The sequence below is a fragment of the Pararge aegeria genome, chromosome 3, assembly GCF_905163445.1.
Source record: "Pararge aegeria chromosome 3, ilParAegt1.1, whole genome shotgun sequence".
Classification (NCBI taxonomy): Eukaryota; Metazoa; Arthropoda; class Insecta; order Lepidoptera; family Nymphalidae; genus Pararge; species Pararge aegeria.
Genome location: NC_053182.1, coordinates 19,223,712 through 19,244,855, shown reverse-complemented (window position 1 = coordinate 19,244,855; position 21,144 = coordinate 19,223,712). Strand labels below are relative to the sequence as shown.

General features: G+C 34.7%; 1 protein-coding gene across 1 annotated transcript; it reads right to left on the bottom strand.

Moving 5' to 3' along the window:
* Window positions 1–7,309: 7,309 nt before the first annotated feature.
* LOC120637396 (heparin sulfate O-sulfotransferase) lies at window positions 7,310–17,863 on the bottom strand. Its single transcript, XM_039909221.1, has 5 exons — window positions 17,620–17,863; window positions 17,117–17,420; window positions 12,282–12,420; window positions 10,168–10,265; window positions 7,310–8,520 (listed from the first exon to the last, which is right to left on the bottom strand). The coding sequence occupies exons 1-5, from the start codon at window positions 17,729–17,731 to the stop codon at window positions 8,151–8,153; spliced, it is 1,023 nt and encodes a 340-aa protein (XP_039765155.1). The 5' UTR covers window positions 17,732–17,863; the 3' UTR covers window positions 7,310–8,150.
* Between the last annotated feature and the right edge of the window lie 3,281 nt (window positions 17,864–21,144).

The following is a 21,144-nucleotide window of genomic DNA, read 5'->3' as shown; positions in this document are numbered from 1 at the left end:
AGTATTAGTATGACGAATGCTTAACTAGTTGGTAACTAACATAAATATCGAGGCTCAATGAAATAATAACTTCTAAATATATATGCACTGTCTTTTATTTATGTGAGCCTAACCCAATATTTGTAACAAATACCCTAGCGAAAAACATGATCGGATAGACGTAATATGGTTAGACAGCGCCGCCGCACCGCGTCGCTTGCATTTTGCATAGGATCTTTATTGCTCAAATTAATCATTGTAATCATCATATCAACCCATTTTCGGCCCACTAAAGAGCACGGACCGTTCTCCCCCGATAATGAGAAGGGCTTAGTCCTCCACCACGCTGGCCAAATGCCAACTGCCGTATGACGACCTCCCTGGCGCAACGGTGAGCGTTTTGAATTGAAGAAAGAGGTCCCGGGTTCGGTTCCCTGGCGGGGCAATTTGGAAATTTATGAATATTAATGAAAAAAAAACTGAATTTTCTCTGGTCTGGTCGGCTTTGGCTGTCGCTAGTTACCCCCCCTGCCGACAGACGTCCCGCTTAGCTATTTAGTGTTCCGGTGCGATGTCGTGTAGAAATTTATTAGGTATGACTACCATACTCCCTGGCAGGTTAGCCCGCTACCATGTTAGGCTGCATCATCACTTGTGATTGCAGTCAAGGGCTAACTTCTAGTCGCTTAAAAAAAATGCAGATTGGTATGTAGCACTCGCCTTTTAGAAAATTATGTAGAACTCTCAGGCATGCAGGTTTCCTCACGACGTTTTCCTTCACCGTTAAAGCATGTGTATACTTAAATGCTAAAGACGCATATGACTCCGAGAAGCCAAAGGTGCGAGCCGGAAATCGTGCTCAGTCCCCCCGAAAGGAAAGTTGAATTCCTAACCACTAGGCTATCACTACTCCAAATGTAGGTTGGTAAAGAATAAATTAAATCAATTGTAAATATAGAAAAAAAAAAAACTATTTATTATATTGCATTACAACTGGTGCTTGCAGAGATTCGATATACATTCATCATAATAACATATCTTAACAAATAATAAAACTAAGTACATACGGGTGTATAAAACAATTCATATAAAGGCTTTTACCAACGGGTTAGGTAAGTACATAGTCAATTTAACTAAGTGTTAGTAACAAAAAAACGTTTCAAAACAATTTCAATTCATTTAGTAACAGAATAATCGTTATATAAACATTTGAGTTTGGCCCAAAAAACATATATATGTACGTGCCACGTGACTAAGAATCTCGTTTAGTTCCTTTTTAAAAAAAGAAACACAAAAAGAATACATACAAAAAGAATTAAATCGCGCGTCAAATACTATTTCCTGACTAATATGTAATGATTTATATATATATACTAGCTGTTGCCCGCGACTTCGTCTGCGTTTGATTTTGTTTTTAAAGTATTCAGTATCGCTAAGCCTTGAATGATATATGTAGTATATATATATATATATATATATATATATATATATATATAACATGTGATTGTCAATTAATTATAGCCAAATAATTTGCAATAAAATAAAATTGCGACTATAATTAAAGATCTAAGTTATCCTATCTCTTAAGTTGGACCAGACTACTCACAGTGTGCCAATTTAATTTAAAATCGGTTAAGTAGTTTAGGAGCGGACAAACATCGTGACAGGAGATTTATATATATTAACAGGAGATTTATATTATTATGTGCACTTATAGCTTTCAATTAACAAAATGCTATATGAGATTTCACAAGCTAAGAACTTTTGATTGCTAATTAATAGAAAATTATTCTTCGAGACGGATTAAAATAATAAAGCTCAGTTTGGGTAGGCTGTGCTTTTGTGTCTGTATGAATGCCAGAGTACGGATACATATAACATAAAAACAGTTAAAATGGAAGAACGTTGTCGCTTACCGATATAATAAATGCATCCTAATATACAGATCAATGCGTTTAAATAATTACAATTCTCTAATAAGTAAGCATCTGTGACTACATCTTTGTATTCCATGAGGTTACTAGCAGCGCTAAAAGCAGTATCATTTTAATATTGTTCTAGTTTTTGTCTCAGAACTAATTCCCATTTCAAGGTGATAAAAATATGGCGGAAATTTTATATATTAATAACTAATAAACAAATAAATACATTATTACAATATACACATCGCCATCTAGTCCCAAAGTAAGCGTAGCTTGTGTGATGGGTTCTAAGATAACTGATGAAAATGTATGTAAAATATACATAAATACTAATAATATACAGATAGACACTGAAAAGCATTCATGTTTATCACACAAACCGGTTGTGGGAATAGAACCCACTGCCTTGGACTCAGAAAGCAGGGTCACTGCCCAATGCACCAATCGGCAGTCAAACATGAAAAAAGATTGCCGCGGTTTACTCTGGTTTTATTAATATACATTAATAAAAATAAAAAATAAACATATTACGACAATTCACACATCGCCATCTAGCCCAAAAGTAAGCGTAGCTTTTGTTATGGGTACAAATTTAACTGATTAATAAATAATTAATGAATAATATACATAAATACTTATACAGATACTGAAAAACATTCATGTTCATCACACAAACATTTTCCATTTTATGGAATCGATCCCACGGCCTTCGACACAGAAAGCGGGGTCGCTCACTGCGCCAATCGGCCGTCCGACAATAAATAAATAATAAATAAATATGCTACGACAATACACACAGCGCCATCTAGCCCCAAAGTAAGCGTAGCTTGTGTTATGGGTACTAAGATGACTGAAGAATATTTTTATGAATATAATACACATAAATACTTACAATATACAGATAAACACCCAGACACTGAAAAACATTCATGTTCATCACACAAACATTTTTCTAATAGTGGGAATCGAACCCACCGCCTTGGACACAGAAAGCAGGGTCGCTGCCCACTGCGCCCACTGGCTGTCGAACAACACAAACAATACAAAAGATATGGCGGATTCTAAGGACACTGGACGATATTTATAAAGGCGAATTTTATGAACGAATAGTTGTTATTATAAAAATATGATCAGTATATTTTTTTCGGAAAGACAGTGGCTGATGTCCACCTTGCGTCAGCGGGGAGAAAGGACGAGCGCGCGAAAGAAAGCTGGCCATGTGAAAAGCCCCCGGATTCGATGTCATCAGGGGAAAATAGGGCTTTTACACCACCGACATTTATACCCTGCTGATATAAACATTGTGTCCACAGACTAACGTTAACTGGTGCGTCTACACCTTCCAACTTACTTTCATACTGTGACACATTGGGGATGCCTATATATGTCATATAAAACCATAATTTAAAAAAATACTGCTTTATGCAATTTTAATTAGCCTTAGTTTTTCTCGCTCGCAATCGAGTCGAGTTCGTTTCGTGTATTATTAGCATTATTTTAAAGCATACATATGCCTGCAATTCTTTAAACAAAAACAAAAATCTGAAATACAGGATTTGCGACTCTAAAACGAGTAACGTTAGGTCCATTTTACTTTCTCGAATCTCTCTATACTGATACGATGCATAATATTTGAAAACGAGCGAAACTTGTACTAATGCTGCTGTACGGTAATACTAAGATTTAAAAAGCTAACTAATGCCCGTTTTCACTTACGTCGAATTAGGCAATTCCTTAGCGCGTAACGTCTGCTCTAGGGAGATTCCTATATTTATTTATTACCTAGCTAGGTTTATTACCCGGCTAAGTTTGTTGTGGGCTCTTCTTAGATCAGGGCGCGTTTGGAACCCTCGTAGCTTTAGGTTTCAGTTGGCGAACGAAGTTATAACCATCCCCTTACAATTATGTAAACATATTATATGTATGAACGCTTCATAAGTGCCTGTGATAGGCCTACATGCGTAAAGAAATTTTGAATTTGAATTATAAAATTACGTTTCATCAAGCGCTTTTTAGCAGCCAACAGTGATGCTATGAATAGCTTATCTTTTCTATGAATCCTTGTCAAGTTTTATGTTCGAATTTGACGTTTGTCTTTGTTTTGATTATGGAGGGTAGAGGTAAGGAGAGTCATCTGTGTATATGAAAAAGTGTCGTCAAAATGTATTAAACTAGGATGGCGCCACATTTGCATCAGGGTAACTCTTAAAAGAAGCGCCAAATATAAATATTGTTAGAGTAAGCTTGAAAAATAAACAAGGAAGTATGGAGATACAAGGAAGTAAGGTTATATTTACCACAATATTTTGTACAACGTAAGTTGTTGAAATTCTCAATAATTAACTACTTTAGTCGATAATGACATTAAATTATTTAACTCGGCATACTTCAATTCATCTACGATTGCTACATTCATACCATACCCTGTGCATCAACCAGCGCCATTGTGGAGGATTTTTGAACTGTTATTTAGCGCAACAACTGGACACTTTTTCAACTTTTCTCCCATATATGACTCTCCTTACCTCTACCCTCCATAGTTTTGATGTTCAACAGGCCATCTTGCATTTTTATTTTTCGTAATGCACTACGCGCGCGAAAAAATACGACACGAGCGGTACGATAGGCCTTTCACACGCTAGTGTCGTACTTTCTCTATGATGACGAGATTGTTAAGACCTTATTGGACTGTTAACAAAGTGAACTAGAAATCTGAGAAACGAAATACCAAGCCAACGTGTAAAAAAATTAGCGCCTTGCAAAAGCGTGCAGATTTAGCTTTAAAAGAAAAAAAGTTATGTTTCAAGTGTCAATTTACGAGTCACCAAAACTAAAGAAACATTGTCGTAACTTTAGACGGCTCCTACAACATAAGCACATAGAGTTGGAAATTTAGTATTTGTCTAGGAATCACCTCAATCACTAGGCATCCAAAGGTTTAGTGAAAACGGACATAAGACTTTGCTTACGAAAAGCTAAGTCACAACAAAAATTCAATCTCACGACTTGACTGAAGTCGCTTGATCTGGACATCTATCAGACAACAATAACTTAGTAACTAATACAAAATCATAGATTATAAATTCATCATAGGTGTAAATAGGCCAATACTTATAACCTAAATCATATAATTCGTGCTAATTCAGTTTAATACAAAACTTACATAACGACCTTACTAATAAATGTTTCTGGTGATTGGCTATTCAATATTAATTATTACGTATAAAGTATACGTATTAAGGACTACGTCAAATATTATCAAAATTAAGCTTAACTTGCTATACTCCGCGAAAAGCAGGAGAATCTGTGTGGTGTAATTTATAATTTCTTCAATCCTTATACCCCACACCAAACAGATCTTCGGCAATATACCCTCTACGCACGTTTCGCTCCGAAACCGGAGCATCATCAGGAGATGTTGACTTTACAATGAATAATTGTTAAGTAACAATTATTCATTGTAAAGTCAACATCTCCTGACTGACGTGACAACAACAACAGATTCTCCTGCTTTTCGCGGAGTATAGCAAGTTAAGCTTAATTTTGATAATATATCATGGATTTCCGCAAAGTAACGCCTGCTTCTATCCAAGACTACGTCAAAGATGTGCTTGGGTGTAAATTATTGCTCTAACCAGGTTGCTTCTTTAATAGTTTTAAATGACTATGTGAGATGGTGATAACAAAAAAAACAACCGGCTAAGTTAGTTATCGCCATCAACTCACTTGTATGTCATATTTTACATGTAATGTGCGTATCAAAAGTGACATCTATGTGTCTATTTGAATAAAGAAATTTTCGACTTTGACTTTCACTTTGAATATGTTCTCTCTATCTGTCATCAGCTATTTGGCATTCGATAGAAGACAAAACATTGCGTTAATATGCAAGCACTTAAAACGATAATCAGTCAGTGGGAATACTATTTATGTGGAGAGATTCTCGCACATTTTGTTATGAAATTATTTCAAAAATGTTGTATATTTGCCAAAGCAGTAGTAGAAAGTAGTTTGAGTTAGTGACGTTAGTGAGTAAGTAAGTAAAATTTAGTTTTAGTGTTCTATAAAGCTAAATTAGCACTATTAGCATCTAAGAATTAACGGTCAGTGAAAAGAACAAGCAAAAGTAAACGTTTAACGTAACACCGATTGATTTTTCACAAAACATACATAAATATGTCTTTTAATAATTTAACTACCAATTAGTACCTAATATAATTCATTCACAACTCACAAAAGGGCCGTATTCACGATCAAACATTCTAAAACCCACGAAGGTGATGCACGAAGCAGAAAAATCATATGAATTTAGAAGTCAAAGAGTGATAACCGATGCTTAAGATATTGGAAGGTGTGACTTGATTTAAAAATGTATTTCTCGTAAATAGAAACTTCTTTCTTTTTTTATTGGGTTTCTGATGGGTACAGTCTTCCTCGTTCAAGAGCCAACACCCTAAACGCTACTCCAACGGGCGTTGAAAGGCTTTAACGATTCTTACAGCATATTGTGATAACAACCAGTGGCTTAAGATAGTATCCAATCAGAGATGTCACAGCACCAACTTTAAAGCAGGATCTTGTGAATCGTATCTAAACCAACGAAGAACAACGCGGTAGTCACACACTGAAGAATAATTTTAATTTTATTAATGAAGTCTTTGTTAATTGAGTTCCAACGACCGACCCCGAAAATTACCATCGTGCATCGTTCATGCTTGATGTGCGTTAATATATCATGACGTACGACGTGTCGGATCGTGAACAAGGCCCTTAACAAAATTGTTTGGTCTTTTGATAAGAGATTATGTAATATACACTTAGTAATAACCAATATAAATAAATAACATAAAGATAATATTGTTATTACAACTTATAAAACTAATGGAATGTTTCGCTACCACATACAAATACTACATATACTACTGTACAAATTATGCGCGTCACGTAAGTTGAACACAGCGCATTTTTCAGTACTGAAAATGTAAATTGTAACGAACGTTTTGCAATTGTAAGATTACTTATTTTGCATGTAAGATGACTTATTTTGCAAGGTGTATGTGGCAACACACACATTTAAAAAAATACAAAAAAAAACATCAAAAGTTTTACCGACAGATGTGAGACATTAAATATATACTTAAAAAAATAAACAAAAAACCATTATATATTCAGAATGCCATTCAATTGGCCCCTAGCTAACTAAAATTCCCAAATGGCGGATTCAAGATGGCCGCCATCTTACATAATATATCAATTAACATTGCATATTTACATACCCACGCGCCATACTAGTTTAAATTAAAATAATAATAACGGAATTTGCAGAGAAAAGAACTAAATGTGCGTTGGCGTAGAGAAGGCAAGACGGTATGACAAAACATCATACCCTTTGACGTAGCGTTTTTCGAGTATCATAGCAAATGAAGTTCATACATACAAGTTAACAAAATTAACATTCGTATTTTCAGTTCTGGAAAATGCGTTACATAGCGTGCTGTAGTGTGCGATCAGCTTTATTGTTTTATAGTAATAAAAAATTCTATAAAACCAAAGAAATTTATACTATATTACCTAGTTAACAAGATCTTTTCATATAAATACTCTTAGAAAACATTGTTTGGCAAATTTTTTATCGTAACGAGCTTATAATGCAATAATGCGAATTCATACAGTTCATTAACCATTTTCCGTAGACTCGACTGTTCATAATCTATGGTTCGTTGTGAAGGGTTACTCATTGAACTAGTCATTTGTCTTATGTCACTCTCGAGAAGTGAGATAGAACTGGCATCTTACCAGCTGGTGAGTGGTGAAGAGAGCTCGCAACGAATTTTGCTGTATTTTAAAATTCGCCAAAGGCCGGCAACAAGTCTGTTAACATCGATAGAAATGTATATTTTAACCAAAGTAAATTAAACTATATTACCTATTCGATAAGATATCATTTCGGTCGTATCTTCTCATTGAAATACACTTGGGCCACACTGTTTGGTTCTCATACAGTTCATTCGCCATTTTTCATACACTCGACTGTTCTATAATCTATGGTTCGTTGTGAAGGGTTAATTTTTGAGATACTAGTCGTTTGTCTTATGACGCTATCAAGTATAGAGATAGAACTGGCATTTTACCGCCACGAATTTTGCCGTATTAAACATTCGCCAAACACCGGCAACAAGTCTGTTAACATCGATAGAACTTTCTATTTAACCAAAGTAAATTAAACTATATAACGTAGCCAATAGGATCTCATTTCGGTCGTATCTTCTCATAGAAATACACTTGGGCCACACTGTTTGGTTCTCGTAGCAAAATTTTTCTTTTCACGAACTTAAAATGTTCTAACGCGAATTCATACAGTTCGTTCTCCATTTTCCATACATTCGACTGTTCTATAGTCTCTATGGTTCGTTGTGACGGGTTGATTTTCGAGCTAGTTTGTCTGAGATGGGACTTATTACTACTCAAGTAATGCTCGGTCGCCCCCTTAAAGAAGCGAGGCAGAACTTGTTCCAGCACGGAGATGAAGTCTAGCATTTCCTCAGTTACTCCCACTACGAGGTAGTTGTTTACAAGATTGTGCTTGGCTTGTTGTAAAGCCCACGTACTGCCGGGTTTCCTGCAAAAAATATATTATATTATTGTAAATAAATTCTATATTGCACACACAAACCCAAAATACAAAAAGAAACATAATAGATAAAATCAAAAGAATACTGAAAAACTAGTGTGCAAAGGCGCTCTTATCGCTAAAGCGATCTCTCCCAGACAACCTTTGGCGAAAGTAGTTGTAATAAGGAACGGGTTGGTGCGGCAATAAAACCTGACCTAACTCACAGTAATTCGGAACTGGACATATTTCACACCGCGCCGCTTCAACTCCAAATTAAAATGTTATTAGACTAGATTAGTAGGTGATCTAAGATAATAATTATATGTTTGAATGTTTTGTTTTTATTATTATTGAATTTTTGGTTATTTTTATAATTATTGTTTTTTTTAATATTTAATTTTATATAATTTTTGTTTTTTTTTAATTGTTGTTTTTTTTAATATTTAATTTTATATAGCTTATTTTTATGTTATAACTTTATTTTATTTTTGCTTTTAAATTCTTTTAATAGCCCCGGGGAGAATTGGGCAACAGTAATGTATCCACGGGGTGCGTTGCTAAATAAATAAATTTAAAATGCATAAAAAAAATTTCGGAACAGACAGAATTTGAACCTGCGAATCTCTGGCAATCGCGGCCTGAGCGCTTTCTCCAATTAGGCTTACGGAGAAAGCGCTCAAGCCGCGATTGCCAGAGATTCGCAGGTTCAAATTCTGTCGGTTCCGAAAATCTTTATATGCATTTTAAATTTATAAAATTGATAATTCCTCTAAGTGTAGGTAAAAACACTAATAAAAATTATAAAAATTAAATAAAAATTTTGCAAATTCAATTTCATATAGAAAATATTTAGATCGCCTACTATTGTCACCTACGAGTATATTCCCTACTTTACGTATCTACCATCATTTGCCATCTACTGTGACCACCAAACCCGTCTGCCCAGCGTGGTGATCAAGGGCGAACCCTCCCGTTGCGGTAGGCCCTCAGTCCAGGTGATTTTATGACCGCATACTTATTTAGTCAAAAATTCAAAGTCAAAAATATCTTTATTCAAGTAGGCCTATAGGTGGCACTTTTGATGCGTACATAAGAATTGCACGGTAGTGAGATGATGGCGATAACTTAAAACTAAAGCTACAAGGGTTCCAAACGCGTCCTGGTCTAAGAAGAAGCCCACAACAAACTTAGCCGGGTGGTTTTTTTCTGTTATCACCATCTCACAATGTCATTTAAAATTATTAGACGAGCAACCAGGTAAGAGCAATAATTCACAACCAAGCTTTTTTATCGATTACGTAGTCCTTTATACTATAATATGAATTTTCTATAAGCTTACGTTTAATACAAACTTTGAACTTTTTAAGAGACATCTCCAAGATGTCAATGGGTAGTTTATTGTAGAATTGTGTGCAATTTCCTTTAAACGAATTATGAATTTTATGTAACCTAGTATATTGCACTGTAAGTTTATTCTTACTTCTAAATGTTTATCTAAATGACATAATGCTTAATACTGTAGTTCATCCGGAACTCATAAAAGCATTGTTCACATGTTACCAGCACTCTGTAAATAATAGTGTCAGTTATATTCCCTATAAGTCTAAATCATTACTACAAAAAAAAAATTAGTTTAAAAAAAAATAATGTTACCAGCACTCAGCAGCGTGTCCGCAAAAAAATGGCACCTGCAACCACATGTTCACAGGGTCACAGTCCGGCTGAGACTTCTCAACACACTCGTCAAAGGTCTGCAAAATAAATTATATATATCACCATTCAAGCAGTTTTGTCGTTTATGTTAGACGATTCAAACATTGTCTCCGAGGCATAACCTTATGTGGCTTTACAGAACAATTCGTGAGCGACATTTTTTAAATTTTTATTGAATAAAATTTTTTTTTTTTTAATTATATTTTAAAAACAGAACATGACCAGTGGCGTGCACTGGGTTTCTTACCAGGGTATGCGTACACCAGTAAAATTGCATAAAACGGCACAAATTCTCCTCGTATACGAGTTTTATATCAATGTTTGGGTATGCAGTGATTTTGTGCATGTATGGAGTGCACGCCACTGATGACATAACATAACATGACATAACATAAACATAACAACAATAACCAATAAAATAAAGCTAGCCCCTCTCCACCACATGCGTGTACAAATGCAGCCAACAGATATGACGAACTTACGTACTTTAATTTTTAATTTACATATCCTAAATCTTATACATACTGACATATAAAGCTGAAGAGTTGGGCTGTTTACTTGAAAGCGATTATCTCATGGAACGATTTGAAAAATTAATTCAGTGTTGGATAGCCCATTTATCGAGAAAGGCTATAGACTATATATCACAACGCTAAGACTAATAAATGAAATGAAGAACGTTTCAAAACTTTTTTCAGGTTTTATTTTTACTTTTTGATTGAAAACTTCCGCTGCCTGCGCTGCGTAAACGGTTAAAGTTTAAAAGTTCTAAAAAAAAGTCCGCGAAAGTCTTTTAAGGTTGATTTAAAGAGAATACAGTGTCAGGTTAAATTATGAAAATTACATTTGTCAAACAGAATGCTACAACTACGCAGAGATTTAATGAACGGAACATATTTATGATTAAAGATGTCAAGATAGCAAGAGGCAAACAACTCATATATAAAGGCGGCACATTCTGATCGCAGGATTGTACAAAGAAGTGTGGTTTTTATCTATATATATATATATACACAAGCGGACCCTAACGCCATCTGTCGGGCTGATAAACCATCCAAAATTCATTCAAATCGGTCCAGCCGTTTAGGAGGAGTTCAGTGACATACACACGCACACAAGAAATATATATATATACATAAAAGAGAAAGTGTGTGGGTATGTTCCGTATAGGCTCCGAAACGGCAGGACCGATTTCAATGAAACTTTCAGGGAATCTCCGGATTGACCTGGCGAGTAATCCTGAAAAGTTTGCTGACGATCGGAGCACTCCTATTTTTGAACTGTCAAATACAGCTTTTATTTACTATGATGATATTCTATTGTTGGGTGTACATGGGTGTAGATAATGATCTTCACCCGCTCGAGAAGAGAATGAATACGGAGAGAAATAAATGATTTAATATATTATGAGACTTAAATTAAAAATTTAATGATGTAAAATTATTGTTTAAATAAAATAAAGCAAAATCTAGCCCGGCGAAATGGGCTGGGTACGCTAGTATACGATAAGACTAAAAGTTTTATTGGTTTTGGGATTTCTGCTACTATATTTAGTATTAATATCAATCAAAGACGGGAGGGCAGGAAAGTCAATATAACAATGCAGTATTTTGTGGAAGTATCATCCCGAAATGAGAAGGGGTTAAGGGGCCAGTGTCACGTGCTCATAGGACATAATATATTGTTAACAAAGCTAAAAATATAAATAATAGAAATAATACTTCACAGGCTCTAAAGGTACATTGTGTACTGTCTCTGAGACTTATCTGAGAAACCGAAAATCTAATAGTTTATGAGTAACTGCCATAGTTTTTACTGTAAGAAATCAGATACAGCCCTAACATTACACACTCTACTCCTGTCACTTTATTAGATACGCGTCGCGTAGCGTAGGTACTATGCGTGTGTCAGTATTTTATCTTTAATAGGGTTGTTGTTAACACTTATAATGTTTTGAATTCGTTTGTTTGGAAAAATAAAAATCCTTATGAAATAAACTTATGCATCCTTCAACATTATTTCGTTATACGGTTACACGTTGTATAGATACGTACCATTTTGTCGCCATGCTTCTTTCTCACCAAGTGTGGTCGAAAGTTATCGCCATGTCGTAAGAAATAATAGTATGACACCAGTCTGTCTAACGGTTTCCTTATCAGGTTAATGAAAATAGGCTTCGACGCTGTACCTAATCTGTAAAAAAAAAGTTTGTTGAATTTTAGTTTCAAGATTATTAGATAGGAGGCGTTATTTTGCGGAATTCCATGAAATATTATGAAAATTAAGCTTAATTTGCTGCACTCCGCGAAAAGCAGGAGAATGTGTATGATGTTATTTATAATTTCTTCAATCTTTACACTCCACAACAAACAGATCTTCGGCAATGTACCCTCTACGCACGTTTCGCTCCGAAACCGGAGCATCCTCAGGAGATGTTGACTTTACAATTAATAATTGTTACAAACAAAAACGAAACGCGCGTAGAGGGTAAATTGCCGGAGATCTGTTTGGTGTGGAGTGTAAAGATTGAAGAAATTATAAATTACACCGTACAGATTCGCGGAGTATAGCAATTTAAGCTTAATTTTCATAATAAGTTTGAACATTACCTAGCGGGGACCAGGGACATCGCGAATGAGTAGATTGCGATTTGCGCTGCAGCAAAAGAGGAATAACTAATACGCATAAGTGTTTGTTTGTTAATTTGTCCTTACTTAACGCCCTCACTAAGCAACCAATCATTATATTAAATTATATATAGAGTTAGTTGAAAGGACGGAGGTGATAATAAGTCTAAAAAGGCGACAATCAATTTTTAACTAGCGGACCGTCCGCGAATGAGTCGACTAAAAAAATTGTCGTATATTCAATATAAATGATTCCGAGATTCCAATATAAATGAATTGGAAGCTAGCTTGATCAAGTTATCGCCCCCGAAGCCCCCTGTAAACTAAATTTCATGAAAATCGTTATAGCCGATTCCGTGATTCTAATTATATACTTAAATATTAAAAAAACGAATAAAATGACATTTTCTAAAAATGAATCCTAGCCAGATCGATTTATCGCCCCGAAACCCCCTGTAAAATCATTGGAGATTGGTTTTTGTAATAGGTATACATTTTTGAACCGGAATTTCATCAAAATAACATTGAACTCAAAATCATTCAAATTACTTGAAAACGGTTGACATTTGCATAAGGGTGATCGGGATAATTTAGTCGCAAATGACCTCTCACGCATCTTAACGTATTGCCGACAAATTACCATTGACCAGTAAACTCATCACATCATTTCGGCGGCATTTTAACGGCCGACTGGCGCAGTGGGCAGCAACCCTGCTTTCTGAGTCCTAGGCCGTGGGTTCGATTCCCACAACTGGAAAATTCTTGTGTGATGAACATGATTGTTTTTCAGTGTCTGGGTGTTTATCTGTATATTATAAGTATTTATGTGTATTATATTCATAAAAATATTCAACAGTTATCTTAGTACAAGCTACGCTTATTTTGGGGGTTAGTTGGCGATGTGTGTATTGTCGTATTATATTTATTTATTTATTATCAACCCTTTCCCGGCCCACTACTGGGCACGGGTCTCCTCCTACAGTGAGAAGGTGTGAAGGCCGTAGTCCACCACGCTGACCCAGTGCGGATTGGTGGATTCCACACACCTTTTATAACATTATGTAGAGGTCCGTCACCGTTGAAGTAATTGATATTTTAACTACTTACAAACGCACCTAACTTAGAAATGTTAGAGGTGCGAAGTGGGATTCGAACTTGGCTCCCCGAAAGTTAAGCTCCTACCCAATGCGCTATCACCGCTTCACTCACCAGTAACTTAATAAGGGTTAGATAAAAAAATACCAGAAATCTCTCGACCTTGTAGTTAACATCATGAGAACTAACAACTTTTGTTCAACGACTTTTCAAAATTCAGTTTTAATTCACTTGACGACCTCCGTGGCGCAGCGGTGAGCGCTGTGAATTAAAGTAGGAGGTCCCGGGTTTGATTCCCGGCAGGGGTCAATTGGGAATTTATAATTTCTGAATTTTCTCTGGTCTGGTCTGGTGGGAGGCTTTGGCCGAGGCTATTTACCACCCTACCGACAAAGTCGAAAAAACAGTCGACAAAACAGTCGACTTACAAGAAATGGTCTAAAATTAGTGTCATCTGCATATCGTCTGCGTAAGGTACAGGGATCATTTGTGGGATTGAGTATACGCTTTTATAATATGATTCCTAAGGTGATTTTGGACCTGCCAATGCACAAGTTTAAAGAATTTGTTAAAACACATTTATTACAGCGAGGTTACTATACAATTGATGAATTTTTTAATGACAAGGTTGCTTGGAAGCATCCGGCTCCGCTTTCAGCTCTCACAAGATAGAAAAATGAATGTTAAAATGCAAAATGTAAATTGTTGATGTTGGAAAAGAGCAACTGCTGAGTTTCTTGCCGGCTTCTTCTCGGTAGAACCGGTGGTAGAATCACTACAAACAGACAGACTTGACGTTTCAAAAGTGCTTATATTAGGCCTATTTGAAATAAATGAATTTTGAATTTGAATTTTGAATTTTGAATTTGAAAGACGCGCCGCTAAGCGATTTAGTGTTCCGGTGCGATGTCGCGTAGAAACCGATTAATACCGACTAATACCTGTTACAGGTTAGCCCGCTTTTCATCTTCGACTGCATCATCACTTACCAACAGATGAGATTGTGTCAAGGGCTAACTTGTAGTAGAATAAAAAAAATTGAAAATTTCATACTAAAAATTAATATATGGTGTTATTTCTGTAAAGTGACATTACACTGTTAAAGCTAATACATGTGATTCGACAACGTCGCGTGTTCGAATCGTAGTTCGCGCTCTACATCTATAGTACTCCTAGAGTATCTATGCCAAATATTGAATATTTTATATTTCACAAACTATCGAGTTACAAAAAAAACGTAGAACCAAAGTTATTAGTTTTAATTTGAAGAACTACGAGGTTTCTGATATTTTTTTATTTAACCCTCCTGTATACAGTATATACACTGAATGCACAGAATTCTTTGAGTACCATTATACTTTAAAATCAACATAAATGCAATGAGAAGTAATAATATAGCAAACGCACTAGATACAGTGTAATTCAATACAGTGCAAATATATTACTTACATGTTCATATGTTTACATTATCACATTATCCTCATATTATAAGTTATTTATAAACAACACAAGTAGATATTAGACAAATTAGTATGTATTTATTATTATATTTTTACATGCTGTTGTATAATAAAATGGATTCTTATAAAATTAATCTGAGAGACCACGATGAATTTTACGGTGTGTTTCTCTTTCTTCCTAAATATGGCCAACTTAACCTGTCAGCTGTTGCATAATTATTAAGAGTTTTAAGGTGGAATTGCTCAGTAACCGAGATTTTTTAATTTATTAGCACATAATGTGCATTTCTTGAGTTTCAGCTTTTATGAAACGGTTGCTGTAAACTGTTAACATTTTCAAAGTAGCCACGTTAAAATAGTTGAAACTTTTCGCTCGTCGAAATTCTTGCACAATTTCCATTCCCATTTCAAAAGACATTCTTCTAGCTTCTAACTTCATAGCTAAACATTAACTCAACTGTGAAATGGTGATAATAAAAAAGAAACCTGGCTAATTTTTCTGAGGGCTCCAGGGCGCGTTTGGAACCCTCCTAGCTTTAGTTTTAAGTTAACAAATGCAGTTATCACCATCCCCTAACATTAGCGGTAACACGTTAAATGTATGAACGCTTCGTAAGTGATAAATGTCTGCATGAAAAAAACATTTTTGAATTTTAATAATTCAAGGTTTTACCATTGAATCATCATCATCATAATCATCTCAACCCATTACCTGCCCACTACGAGGGTCTCCTCCCACAATTAGGGGGTGGGGGGTTTGGGCTACTGTTGAATATTGCTAAAAAATATTTATGGTTTTATATGTTCATAACAAGTGTGCCCTCCACAAATCAGCTGGTAGCTCTAGGTCAGCTATACTCAGGAATAGTTTAAGTAGTCTCATACAGATTAAGCTTGAATCAAACACCCCTATAGAGTTACCTATGTCCTCTTAGACTATTATCTCTTGCAACTATATTATGACATATACACTGCATTACAGGATACATAGTTTCAATCCACAATACTTTGGATGAGTTACAGAGAAGTATACCAGTCACGTTATATGTTAGTAAACATAACAATAGTAGTTGTGTTAGCTTTTTTATAAAATGGCAATAATTGTTTATTTCAAATATAGTTTTGGCTATGAACTGAGTTGTTGGGCCATAAATTTCTATAACAATATGAAAGGGCAATGCTTCGATTAGTACTCATTTCAGAATTTTCTCTGGTCTGGTTGGAGGCTTCGGCAGAGGCTAGTTACTACCCTCCACTACCCTACTGTAATATATATATAAGTATCTACATAATTTGTTTATCTTTTCTTAACAAAAGTAAAACCAAGTGGGTAGTTAATTATTACATATAAACACTGTAATCTTGTGCCTACTGACCTAGCTCAATAAACATGTTACTATCACATATCATATTATGTATACATAATACCTACCAACAACGATGATTTTTGAAGTTCCAGTAAGACTTCACATAGAAACCGATTAGGGATATGGGTTACAATCTAATCCTGTATAATCACTTACCACCCGGTGAGATTGCAGTTAAAGGCTAACTTGTAGTGGAATAAAAAAAAGTCAAAATAACTTGGTCATACATCATGTTTGATCTCCATAACTAGTTCATATTTATTAGGAACTTATAAGTAGTCATGCAAGTACATTGCCAGATGCAATAAAAATGGTACCACTTCAGTTGATTTATACTCACCTCTCAAAATTAAGAAACGCCATATGGCCGTGGTATAAAGCGGGCTTCACCTCCTGCCACCTCGTCACGTTTTGAGCAAACTTGTACTGATTATTTAGGGACATTACATGCATGTTTGCCGTTATATTGATATGCAGCACTTTAAAATGATTTTTCTTACACAAATCGTAGGCAACACCAACAAAACTCGTTGATCCAGTCTTAGGCACTCTATTGTATATAACAACTAAATCTTCATCATCTTTTAGTGTCTCTTTTGTAAAAAATTGGCGAGAATCTGAGTGTGACTGCGCTACTCTGTACTCTATAATAGAAGAGAGAATATGAATATAACATGTTGGTATATTAGCTACAAACATAACAGATCTTTATGAAATTCTTCACCAAATTTCTTTTGAGATTAGTAAGTATTGGGCTAATAAGTGCTCTACAATGAAAAAAAACATACAACACAGCGATTTCTCTGGCGAGATTACAGTTATGTATTCACATAAAATACCAACCCAATTTGCGGTAACTGTCCTCCAAGCGTGCTATTTCTGACTGGAAATATAGAACAACGGTCACAATAACACAGAAACTGGTTAAAAGCCATAGTTTGTGCACGTTCAACATGTTATAATGTATAAACGTTTTAGATACGAAACCGCAGCCTACACTACACTGATATTGAGACTGGCATAATTTAAATATGAGTTCATTATAAATATAAACAATCCCACTACTTGGGACACCCACACTAGAAAATAGTACACTAGTTGTGGTTTTCTAATGATCACATTGAATATGCCGATCGCCAAGCCGAGCGATGTCTTGTGTCACTTGTAAATTGTCTACATTCACAAATGTCAACGTCAAACTCATACGTAACTTATAGTGGTGACGTGCGGGCAAAAAATTATCGACAGTTCTGAGCTCTAACATAACATGCTTTGACTTCTTCTCCTTCTTTTGATTTATGGATTTTCGATGCTTTGACTTATTTAGGATGATAATTTTGACAGCTTACAGAAGGGATGAGTTTTTGTTTAATCGTCAATGAATCTATTCAATTATTGAATATTCTTTCCATAGAATGTGGAATCGATAGTTGCATGGCAATGCTGTTTGGTTTGTTTTGGTTTTGTTTGTCAGATTATAATTAATTATTCTATGTGGTTTACATGCAACTCGACTGGCAATGTTCATGTGTAATGATTTCTAATTATTTTTTAACTAACTTTTTTATACAAGTAGCAGTTTATTTTAGCAAATAGTTGCATGATGAATAATTGCAAGTAACTTTATTAATACAAAATATTTTCATATACTTAGATAATTGTGTTATTCGTGAGTTCGATTTATTTTATTTCAAACCCAATTTTCGATAGTATTGTTGATGTTCGTTTGACGTGGCAAAGCGCTTCAATGAAGTACGACATTATCTGTGTTATATTTTACCTGAAAAATACGAAACTTGACGGGCGTGCACCTGCCTTAATTATCATCGGACCAAATTAGACATCATCATTTTAAATTAGACAAAGCATAACTATTTACCAAAGCGGTGCGACGCTGTCTTAATGTTATAATATTCCACTTGGGTGAAATCACATTATCGCCTTCATTTCGTCAGCCAGCCACATGTTTGTTTAATTTATCGTACATAAAAAGAAATACATGCATAAAACCCAACACTTTAGTTAAGTGGACAGGATTATAATGTGACGCACAATATTTTGTGCGTCAAATTATATACACTACATACACTAATTTTATTTTACAAACTTAAAATGAGAATTCAATAATCAATCAATAAATAATTCCTGACTGCAATTGATGTTTATTTCTATCTCCTATCAAATATACCAAAACTTCATTTAGGTATCATTAATTATAATATATTATATCGATAGAGCTGCAGAGGTACCACTCTTTATTAGTAACTGTTTACCAATAAAGAGTGGTACCTAATTTTTTATACATAGCATTGACTTTTGATTTTAATTACGTTTAGTTTTTGCATTAAACATTTTGATAAAACTAAAAACAAATAATAAATATTCCTTATAAATCCAGTAATATATAGGTACCTATATATATCAAATGCAAATTTATCACAATATTTTGTTCAAATTAAAGCTCCTTTGATTACTGTATAGCAACGATCATACCCGTAACTTTAATAATGAAATTATGCAGGCAATTCAATTAATTAAGGACAAATTATAATATTATTGCGCACTTAATTGGCAAAAGAAAGGTTTTATTACTTGACAAAGTACGTAGAATTCTTAATATAATGTGTGAATTTACTTTGAGTTCTATTTTTTGCTTTCGATTTCTACTTTTACAGGAAATATACTTATGCATTCTTTAACAATATTTCGTTATTCGTTTATACGTTGTATATCGCAAATAATATTACCTTCATAAACTCTAAAATAATTTGAGGATCTATTCGTCCTCAAATTCATTGTTAATATATTAAAATGCTCTCAAGTTGCAACTTCATTAAAATATTATTCAACAGATAAGTTGTCACTACTGTGCTATACACAGATGCACTAGAAAATAATTTGTTATTTTTAAAATTTTAATAACGATAAATAAGTTTATATGCATTTAGTTAGCCGGCAGGGTGATTACGTATCTCGCGACAGGTTTGCGACAGGCGTAAATCTGCCAAACGTCAAACGTCACTTTTCCATACTTCTTCTTCTTCTTCTTCTTCTTCTTCTTTGGGTTAATGGCTTTTTGTCATGCCTGCACGGCACAGTTTAAGGGTATTATGTAGGTACTAAAGTACAAAAAATGTAAATGGCGAACTTCGGGGCTCAAAATTTTGTTTGGAATACTAGCTTTTCTATAAAACCTAAAAAAATAAAACTACATATTTAATATATTTAATAAACTCTATTAAAAGTTATGTTATTATAGTTAGACTATACAGTTTTATTAAAGGCAAAAGACTCAGTATACATAAAATTCGCAAAATATATAAATTACAATAAAATTGGTTGCCTGTAAAGTCGGTATACGGGCGAAAGTTTTACGTGACAACGACTTTGAGTGGTAAAATAATTTTAATGTGAATATTCATTCGTATAGTAGGAAGAAGGATGAAATAATAGTAACAATTTAAAACATTTATTTATACAAAGAATTATATTTAAAACATTAATTTATACAAAGAATCTCGCACTGAATTTCATATTAACAAAATTTTATTTTTACCTTTACACATACATACGTATTTATATACAAATATACATACAATAACTTGCAATACATTTGCGTACAATGAAACAGCGTTTACTACAAAGGGATGCGTGCCTTTCACTTTTTATGTCTGTCTCTCTCGCTCTTAGGCGGGCGCGTGCCTCTCACTCGCTCTCATTGTGAGCGCATAACGTGAGCGGAGCGTAACGCAGTTTCTTGAAGTGTCACCCGGCAAACCAATTTATAAGACGTTGTCACGTCAAAATTAGATTAAATTAATAATAATGAAACTTGAGTAGGTGCCAACTGTGAAGTTTAAAAGAACTTTTCCCGGGCTACATGTTTATCTCTTATCTGTTATCTGGTGTATAGATAGCCAATATGTAAAAATATGACTAGGCATCCCATCAGAAACCGTTTTATATTACTGATACTGTCATGACCTGATGATCTCCCAAAAGGAAGACACACGTGTTCTTATAACATCATAAAATTCAGGCACTCTCGATTCAGCAAACATGCCAGATGCACTGCAGTATCTAGGCAAACCCCTCAAGATGCGAAAATAATCATTGTGCTGTACCCGTATTGCAGTCTTCCTTCCTCAAAAAATTCGTCCACAATTGACAGGTGCAGAAACAGTGACAATACGTACACAGTGTTTTCTTGACGGATTTGCTACACCTCGCAAAACCTCACGCCAGCATGTGGCACTTGCAACGAATCGAGAGCGCCCTCCCTCTCTTTTATTATTCACAGTCATCCTTTAGATGCTCAGTTATAACATGTCCTAGCTGATCTATTCAAAGTTAGCTTCGATAACTATT

Bases quoted from the DNA above. Each gene is read 5' to 3' on its own strand.
- LOC120637396 (XM_039909221.1), bottom strand. From the start codon at position 17,731: ATGTTGAACGTGCACAAACTATGGCTTTTAACCAGTTTCTGTGTTATT. The intron at 17,421-17,619 runs GTTGGTATTTTA...CTTCTATTATAG, and splicing joins GGACAGTTACCGCAAATTGG to AGTACAGAGTAGCGCAGTCA. The intron at 8,521-10,167 runs GTAACATTATTT...TATTTTTTGCAG, and splicing joins GGACACGCTGCTGAGTGCTG to GAAACCCGGCAGTACGTGGG.